The sequence below is a fragment of the Nicotiana sylvestris genome, chromosome 3 (genome assembly GCF_000393655.2).
Source record: "Nicotiana sylvestris chromosome 3, ASM39365v2, whole genome shotgun sequence".
Taxonomy (NCBI): domain Eukaryota; kingdom Viridiplantae; phylum Streptophyta; class Magnoliopsida; order Solanales; family Solanaceae; genus Nicotiana; species Nicotiana sylvestris.
In genome coordinates, this window is record NC_091059.1 from 129,878,651 (window position 1) to 129,888,626 (window position 9,976).

Sequence of the window (9,976 nt, forward strand, 5' to 3'; positions counted from 1 at the left end):
GCTGGTGGAGGTGCCCCGAAGACAGGGACAATTGGCGGAGGAGGGTTTTGTTTGGGTGGTGGAGCTTGGGGATTATAGGAAGTTTCCCCTTGATAGTATTGGGCAATGGGGAAGTTCGTTGATGGACCAGTGGGAGGGTGTTCCGGAGCCCGAGCCGGCAAGAGGGTAGGAGTAGGGGGAAGGGTTGGTGACGTTTGTCCCCTAGCCCAAGCTAGGTGCATCCCCACTATCTCCTGTCTCAACCTGTCTACCTCTTTTTTCATTACTTGCAGCTTTGTCTTTTCCTCCTCAACACTTTTGTCCGAACCAGTCATACTTTCCAGATTGGGCCCTTTAGATCTTGTGTGATAGTGGTACTCTGCCAGAACGTTCTAACGAGCTAACTGTTTCGAAACTTCTTTCTCTAATATTAACAACAAACTTGTTAGCGTTAGAGTTTAACACATAGTGTAATTTCACATTGGGGAATGCAATGTTCCTAGGCAGTTTCACCATTTCTAACATGTTGTTGCTTTGACTGTATGCGTCATTCCGGCTTACGTCCTTTCTTTATTCACTTTGCCCCCTTTTTTCTCTTTCTTTTTAGTGGTGGTGGTCGAATCTTATGTGGATTGCCTACGTATCATGTCCCCGCATGAATCAGACCGGTCGTAGTTCTGGCCAATAAAAGATAAATAATAATAAAACATTTTTTGGAATTTTCAATTTTCATAATATAATAAACCTGATTACAAAAGTTTAAAAACTGATCATACTAACAGACTTTGACAAAAGACAACAAACGGATTCGAAAATCAAATAACCCACATACTCTAATCAAAGAATTACAAACTCAAAACAAACAGCCAGATTCCTTCCCTTATATGCCAATTTTAACCAAATGGCTGTTTTTCAAACGTGACCCCTTCTCAATTTCACATGAATTTTAAGGTCGGGAAGGATTATTTTACGACCTTTCACAAACTTGTTCGTTCTTTTACGAAAATAGCCCTTCGACAACTGAAAGATACTCTAAGGCTATCTCGGCAAGAACGGTTTAAGACATCACCGAAGCCGGGCCGGCTTATTTTAACTAAAAACCAAACGGTATTCACTTGACCACTGACTATTTTCTTGTTTTTCAAATAATAAAAGACCTGGTTTTGCAAACACGACATTTCAGCACTTCGGAGACGAAAATTTTAAAGTTGTGCTGGATAACTGGTCACAACCCAAAAGAATAACCAAAGATGGTCGTTTATGCAAAGTCAGCCTTCCGGCGTCCCTTTCGAGAACATTCGGCTATTTTTGACAAAACGGCGTGACCCAACTTATTTATGACTCTTTTCTTGTTTTTTTTTCAAATTAGAATAAAAGACCTGGTATTGCAAACACGACCTTTTAGATGTGGCCGTTTATGCAAATTCAGCCTTCCGGCGTCCCTTTTGGGGACACTTGGCTATATTTGACATGAGCGGCATTACCCGACTTATTTATGACAAAATTTTGATATTTTTTGGCTATTTTTGCAAAGGAGAGGTTGGACATCACCCGACTTATTTATGACAAAAACTAAAATTTTGACATGTTCTTTTTTTGGCTATTTTAGCAAAAGGGGAGGTTGGACCCGATTAGGGCTGCCTACGTATCTCACATCCGGTGAGAATCAAACCAGCGTAGTTCGCCACATATAAACTAAACTTTGTAAACAATACTCCTTTCTTTTCCAATAAATCAAACTAAGAAAAAATCAAAATTTTGGCAAGGTTTTGACACTACTTGGACATTGGTTTTATTTTTTTCTAAAAAAAAAATAAGTAGTTATCTCCCTACAATGCTATGTTTTTTTTTCTTTTTTTCACAATTTTTCAAAAATTCCTGATTTCAGAAACCGGTCAACATGCGGATCTGAAGCAAATAAATGTGCAAAACAAACAGGATGCAGCAGGATGATCTTTTTCATTTCAGGTTGCTTGTCCTAGATGAACCCAACCCCTGTGTTGAGTCCCCTAAGTCAAATGCAACATGATGCAAATAAGCGTTCGTACTAGGGATCCGGTCATGAGGTTTTGTTATACTAGGTTTATCCTGGGTATATGTTCTAGACTGTGTACCCGAGCGGACAACTCGAGTCGAGGAGGGGGCTACGTACCGGGAACCAAAAGGCCATCCGGCTTAGTAACTTGTCCGGCCTCTTTCTTATTTCGGGTATTGACACTAACAGAATAGGGAGTCTCGACCAGCAAGCACATCCCCGGAGGTAAGAAGAGAAGGGTTTTGGCATAGTTTATATACAGTTCAGATAACATCAAAGCGGTAAAAGCAGCATTTAGCACATTAGGTCCAAACATGTAACAAAATCAGATAAAGCCAAATATAACAATTTATCTAAGCTCAAATTCTGAACCCTGAACCAGAGATTCTGGGTTATATCACCAGCGGAGTTGCCATCACACCTCCTTTTTGCCCGCGCCCGCGGGAGCGCAGAGGGAGTTTTTCCAATTAAAGGACAATCGAACGGGATTTGTTCACTTATTTTTTAGAGTCGCCACTTGGGAGATTTAGGGTGTCCCAAGTCACTGGTTTAATCCCGAATCGAGGAAAAGAATGACTCTGTATTACAGTCTGCGTATTTATCTGAAAAACTCCCTGGTTCCGTGGTTCTAGCACGGTTGCTCAACTGTTATATTCGGCTTATTTATCTGATTTTTACAATTATGTACTTAGTGCAAATTATGATTCTTTTACCGCTTTTATTATTATTGTTGTTATTTTTACAAAGAATTGCAATGTCGTGAAAACGTATCTCGAACCTCGTCACAATCAATATACCCGAGGCTATCGACACGTCTCGACTCCGTTGAGATTTGGATTTGGGTCACATAAATGCACACCCGTATTTAAGGAAATAATTTTATTAAAGACGCGCCCTAAGTGACTAGCGTAGTGTTATTTTGGGCAAGGTCATGAAATTTTGCTAAACGGCCCGTCCCAGAGTCTAAGCAACTTCGCAAACATGTATAGAGGGCCCCGCAACTTGTGCATTTTTTTTGTTTGGTGAGGCTCGTCTCATTTGTTATTTTGTTTTAAAGAATTGCAACGTCATGGAAATGCATTTCGAACCATGTCACAATCAATGTACTCGTGATTGGTCGACGCATTTCGACCTCGTTGGGATTTGGATTTGGGTTACATAAACGCACACCCGTATTTAAGAAGGTAAGATTAATTAAAGTGTGTCCTAAAGAGATTAACGTATTGTTATTTTAGGAAGAGGCCGTGAAAATTCACTAAACGGCCAACTCCGAAGTCTAACCAATTATTGTATACGTTTATTGAGGGCCCCGCGATATGTAATTTATTTGGCGAGGCGCGCCTCATTTTATTTTAAAGGTCATCCTATAATGACTATGTTTTCTATTTCGTTTGTCTCTAAAATAAATGAAGAAAATGTCCTACTTTATTTACATACTTACGAGTTATTATAGTTAAGTTTCGAACATGATTCGTTAAATTTAAAATGAACGTAGTAAGAGCAGTCCATTTGATAGTTATGGGCCCATGCTCAATGTGCATGGCGTGAAACTGGGCCTGGGCCATCCTTATTCCAATTGGGCCTAGTTAACTTATTTTATATATGTTTGACATTTACAAGGGGCTGAAATGTGAACCCGCGCTATCTAATTAAACAATGTTCCTATAAGTTTCAAAACAAGCCTTTTGTTCCATGAGGTAACTATTAAGTATTTAGAAATAGTCTAAGAGGCCTAACAGGATTTTGAGATATACTATTTAATAAATAATACTGAAACAACAGAACATGTTTTCTACAACATCAATCCATTTTAACTAAGCGTACACGGGAGGAAGTTGACAACTAAACTACTACAAAACATTGTTCAGTTATACATAGCCCACACCTACATGATTCTAGTAGAAGACATGAACTATTATATGTATACTGCTTAATATTCAATATACAACTAAAAGGTATTCAAAACAACTTCAACTCGTCATTTTTCATTCATGCTTCAAATTTCAGCTTCCATTGAACCAGTGGATCAGTTGTGTACCTTATATTGGAAAGCAAAAGAAGAAGAGGAGTGATCAGTGCAGCAGTAGCATACAGAGCAACAGCAATAATAACAACCAGCAATCAACAGCAACAAGGACCTAGTGACAAATTTTTAAAGCCAAACAGAAATCCAGGACACTCAATGAAACAGTAACAGGTCACCCAAGTAGCAGACCCAGCAAAACCAGTTTGAAAAACCTAGCAGTATCGAACAATCGATAGGCCAATGAAGCTATAACAGTATTGTATTCAGCAGTAAAGGAAAGACCTCTCTTTTTCAGTTTCTATCTCTCAATATGCTGAAAATAACTGTAAGAAAGCAGCCTAGAACCACAGATCTCTAACTCTGGACTTTTCGATTCAAATTCCAGCCTATCTCACACTCAATATCTTCTGACTTATGAAGATTCAAAACCAGCACGGTTTTTTTGCTTTTTTAAATTCTGAAATCTTAGTGTCCAGTCTCTCTTACTTTGTTCTAAATGAGCCTATTTATAGGCAAAGTAGGCAAGCACAAGGCTGCCTTGATCCCTTCAGACCTTAACTCTACCCATACCCCTTAACTTCTCATGCCTAAGTGTCTTTTCTTGATGCAAACTATTTGGTTCCCCACACTTGTTCCCTTTGTTTTAATCAATAGTTATGGGGGCTTATAGTATTCATTTAATTCACTTGCCTGTTGTCTGGTTCCCTACTGACAATTATACTAATGTTATCTATTACCACTTGACATGTTCTTAAATTAATTCCAATTAAACTCTGTCAAATGCCAAAATTACCCTTAACCCCCTGAAGATTACTGTTATGCCCTAACTCTTAATAGTCAGTATATAAACCCCTCTAAATTCAACTAATCATTGATTACTAACTATCAGATTATACAGCTGTGACCAATTCAATCCTATCCAAACATACAAACAGATTTCAGGCAGAAGGGATGAGGGAATGAGGTTCATATGACATTAAAAATGAACGAGCCAGTTTGGTTCAAAGAAGCAATTGGATATGTTCAACAACTTCAACTCAATCACATAAGAACAGAAAAGAGGCAGAAACGTCAAACACTGGAATGAACAATTCGTGGTTCCCTAGTTTCTTTCAGTGATTTTACCAAGGAACCTTGATATGAACTAAACTATTCTACGACTCTAAACAGGATGGACACACAACTCACAATAACAATGAACAACAAACAAACAGAAGCTAATTTGAACCAAACAAAAGGTCTTGTGAAGCCGGAGAAAATTGAAAGAAAAATAACAGAAAAATCAAACAAATCAACTAGACATGCAGACAAACACAAATAGAACTCAAACAAGGACAGAAGGGAAAGAAAAACTTATCTTGGAAGCTCAAAAACAAAACAACCCAGGCTCGAACCGGACTCGACCATTTGAGGTCGAACGGACTTTAATCAAAGTGTTCTCAACTGAGAACACCTCGATTAAGGTCTATTAGACCCCAAGGTTTTGGATTTCTAGGGTTCATACAGTCGATTAGGGGCTTGAAGGTTTCTAGTTAGATTCGAATGGAACCAACGGTGTTTATGGCATGAGGGATGTCAGGGGGTTCCGTGGCATGAGTTTGGGGTAGGTTGGGGTAGGTTTAGGTTTTGCTCGAATCTTAGATTAAAGATTCGAGAAGCTAGGTTGAGATTCGAACTAAACAGATAAGGTATTTGGAAAGAGGAAGTCGTGGGGAAGCTATGGTGTAATTTTTGGGTCGTTTGGACCACCAGAACCGCCGTGAGGTGATTTCTGGTGGGCGGAGTACGGTGGTGAGGGGCAGAGGTAACATTTGGTCTCTGAAGCTCAGAGACGAAGAGATGAGGGGGGGTCTGGCTTGGGGGGAGGGGCTGGGTAGAGAGATGAGGAGTTATATACGGGGTGGGTGGTTTGATCCTGGCCGTAGGATCTAGTAAGATCAATGGTCGTGATCTTTTCGTCAATGGGAATGACATCGTGTGGTTTAATTGTGAGACTGGGTCGGTCTCAAACGGGAATGGGTCAGGCCACGTGTTTGAGACCGTTGGATCAAGGGAGATGAACTGCTCAGATCAAAGCTCCTGAAACGACGTCGTTTCTTTCGTCTGAGAGGCTGGGTCATGGACTAGGTCAATGTATAGCTTTGGGCCTGATTTTCTTCGGTTTGACATGAGCCCAATCCGAATTTCCCTTAATTTTTCAACCTTTTCTTTTCCTTCTTCTAATTTAACATTTAACAAAATTCCTAAAAATGTGAAACAAAAATTAAACTATTAACTAACACATAACCACAATTAACACACAATTTAGAACATTAAAATAAAATCACACAATGACAACAAATAGCATAAAAATGCATATTTTTGTGATTTTCCTTTTAAAACCAAATTAAGGTTTAATTAATTCCTAAATGCACAATTAAATCGTAAATGCACATGCGACACATATTTTTGTATTTTTCTTAATTAAAGTAGAAATAAACATGCACAGACAAATATGAATAAATCACGGACAACACAAAACTATTATATTTTGAATTTTTTGGGAGTAGTCCTCGTAAAGCAAATATTGCGTGCTCACAAAAGGTGTATGATGGCTATTTTCACGAACATGGTGGAGGACTACCTTGAAGTTTTCATGGATGACTTCTTGGTTGTTGGAGATTCTTTTGACGATTATCTTGAAAATTTGGATAAAGTGTTGTCAAGATGTGAAGAAACAAACTTGGTGCTCAATTGGGAGAAGTGTCATTTCATGGTCGAGGAAGGCATTGTCCTTGGCCACAAAATCTCAAAGAGTTGAATTGAAGTTGCCAAGGCAAATATTGAGGTAATTTCTAAACTTCCATCTCCAACTTCGGTGAAGGGTGTGCAAAGCTTCTTACGCCACACGAGGTTTTATTGGTGTTTCATCAAAAATTTCTCTAAGGTGGTGAACCCATTGTGCAAGCTTCTCGAGAAAGATACTAAGTTAAACCTCAATGATGATTGCATGAGAGATTTGAATTGTTAAAGTTCAAGTTGACAACTATTCCCATCATCACCACTCCAAATTGGGTGTCCCTTTTGAATTCATGTGTGATGGAAGTGACGTAGCGGTTGGGGTTGTTTTGGGGAAATACATCAATAAGATTTTTCATCTGGTCTACTATGCTAGTAAGACCATGAATAGTTTCCAAGTCAACTATACCGTTACAAAGAAAGAGCTCCTTGCCATTGTATTTGCAATTGAGAAATTTCGCTCGTACTTAATGGGTGCAAAGGTCATTGTCCACACGGACCATGTGGCGCTTCAGTATCTTATGAGCAAGAAGGACTCCAAAGCTCAGTTGATGAGATGGGTGCTTTTGTTTCAAGTCGAACCACTTGTCTCATTTGGAGGAGGAGGGGAGGCCGCATGATGGCCTTGAAATCAATAAATCCTTCCCCGATAAGCAACTCTTGGCTATTTCAATGAAAGAGGTGCCATGGTTCGTGGATCTAACAAATTTTCTTGTGTGTGAAATCATTGTGGATGAGTTCTCTTCAAACAAAAGGAAGAACCTCAAACGGGATTGTCAAGATTATTATTGGGATGAGTCATACCTCTTCCGGATTTGTATGGATGGAGTGATTAGAAGATATGTACCAGAAGAAGAGCAAAGTGAAATTCTTGGGGCTTGTCATTCTTCGCCATATGGTGATCATCATAGTGGAGCGAGAACGGCAACCAAGATTGTTAGTTGTGGTTTCTATTCACCCACTCTCTACAAGGATGCAAGTGAGTTAGTGAAAAGATGTGATGAATGTCAACGGGCCTGTGGTATTTCAAAGAAAAATGAAATGCCTCTCACTTCCATTTTGGAAATTGATATTTTTATGTGTGGGGTATTGATTTCATGGGTCCTTTTGTGAGTTCTTTTGGAAAGACCTACATCTTGGTCGCGGTGGATTATGTATCCAAATGGGTTGAGGCCATTGGTCTATCCAACAATGAGGCGAGAAATGTGGTGGCGTTCTTGAAGAAAAATATTTTAACAAGGTTTGGTACTCCGCGGGCTATTATAAGCGATAGGGGATCACATTTTTGCAACATGGCTTTCGACACTTTACTTAGCAAGTACGGTGTTACATATAAAGTCAAGACTCCCTATCATCCACAAGCTAGCGGTCAAGTGGAAGTCTCCTACCGGGAGATAAAGAGTATTTTGTCCAAAACGGTGAATGCTAATCGGATAGATTGGTCCAAGAAGCTTGATGATGCATTATGGATTTATCGGATGGCTTACAAAACACCTATTGGAATGTCATCATACCAGTTGGTGTTCGGGAAAGCTTGTCACTTTCAGGTGGAACTTGAGCATAAGGCCATGTGGGCTCTAAAGAAGTTGAATCCTTATTGGGATGTAGCCGCTAACTTGAGGGTTGCACATTTGAATAAATTGGATGAGTTCTGGTACTATACTTATGCAAGTTCATCCTTGTACAAAGAAAATATGAAATATATTCATGACAAATACATTTAGAACAAAGAGTCCTAGGTGGGAGATCTTGTATTGTTGTTTAACTCAAGGTTGAGGATGTTTCCCTGGAAGCTAAAGTCTAAATGGAGTGGTCCTTTTGAAATTGTAGGTGTAATACCTTTTGGTGCATTTGACTTGAAGAACAAAAACAATGAAGTATTCCGAGTCAATGGTCACCGAGTGAAGCACTATTTGGGAAAAGTTGGAGATAGCCACGTCGTGGCGGTCATTCATTTCAATTGGTGGTATTCTACATAGTGATGTGACGTTACATCAGGCGCTTCTTGGGAGGCAACCCATGTGTCTTTTCTTTTCTTTTTTTCTTTTTTTTCTTTTTTTCTTTGGTAGTTAGGTATTATTTTTGTTCTAACTTGATTTGAAGTGTGCTACAGGGTTGAGTGTAATATACAAGAATTGTGGACAAAAATCTTTCTAAGTGTTGCAAGAATTGCGGACCGTAGTTGATTTGTGCGAACCACACAATTATGGGTGTTGTAGCAAAATAGTAATGCGGCCGCATAATTATCTTGCGGATCGCACAAATGAGAAGTCTCCAGCATCTCTCTGAAGTTTAGCCTATTAGATAAGAGGTCGTTTTGCGGTCGCATGGGAAATCTGTGACCACATAGGAAATCTGTGGTCTCACACGAAATTATGCGGACCACAGATGAGATGCTGAGTTAAGGTCACCAGGTAACAGAGTGCAGACCGCACATGAAATTGTGTAGTCGCACTCGCCTTTCTTTCCCTTTTCTAACTCTTGAGCAACAATTTCTATTGAAAGATTTGGAGAGGTACAACCCAGCTATATTGAGACAGTTCAGGGCACGAAAGGGGAGGATGTGGTTCATCCAGAATGTAGTGGATGCAAAGGAATACCTTGTCTGCGAACTATATGCCAATGTGGCTCACATACAGAAAGGGACGAAGGTACCCAAAGTACGCAACCTCAAGGTGAGGTTCGATCAACATACGCTAAACGCATACTTGGGATTTGAGGATGTTGAGCTGAAGAAGTATTTGGAGAAGTGTGCATTGGGGGAGAAATTCCGGCCTTGGTTAGTTGAGGTTATAGCACCACCAGAGCCACCATCACCATGGATTGCCGCCGGGGTTCCCATTCCTCGGGCAGTGCTTGTGGATACCATCATGGCCGGTTTCACAATCAATGTGGGTGCCGTGAAGTCGGCCAACATCTCTTTGATAGCTCGTCCTACTCGTATCCCAACACTATTACGTAATATCTTACTGATGCAAAGGTAGAGCCTAGGGATTTTGACACAAAGGTGAAGCCGAAGAAGCCTTTTGAATTGTATTCACTTATGGATGCGAGCAAGCTGAAGAAGAAAGTTTAACCTCCTACCACCACAGGTCAGTCTGATGAGCCAGTCGTGGTAGTTGCTGAGACAGTTGATGTTCCATCCACTTTGGCTGAGC

At 39.9% G+C, this 9,976-nt stretch overlaps 1 protein-coding gene across 1 annotated transcript; it reads left to right on the forward strand.

The window, feature by feature from the left end:
• Positions 1-7,490: 7,490 nt before the first annotated feature.
• On the forward strand, positions 7,491-7,931 carry LOC138888026 (uncharacterized). The gene has a single exon (XM_070169822.1). It carries the CDS (start codon positions 7,491-7,493, stop codon positions 7,929-7,931), a length of 441 nt encoding a protein of 146 aa, XP_070025923.1.
• Positions 7,932-9,976: the final 2,045 nt, after the last annotated feature.

Excerpts from the sequence above, each read along its gene's own strand:
- LOC138888026 (XM_070169822.1), top strand. The coding sequence starts at position 7,491 with ATGAAAGAGGTGCCATGGTTCGTGGATCTAACAAATTTTCTTGTGTGT.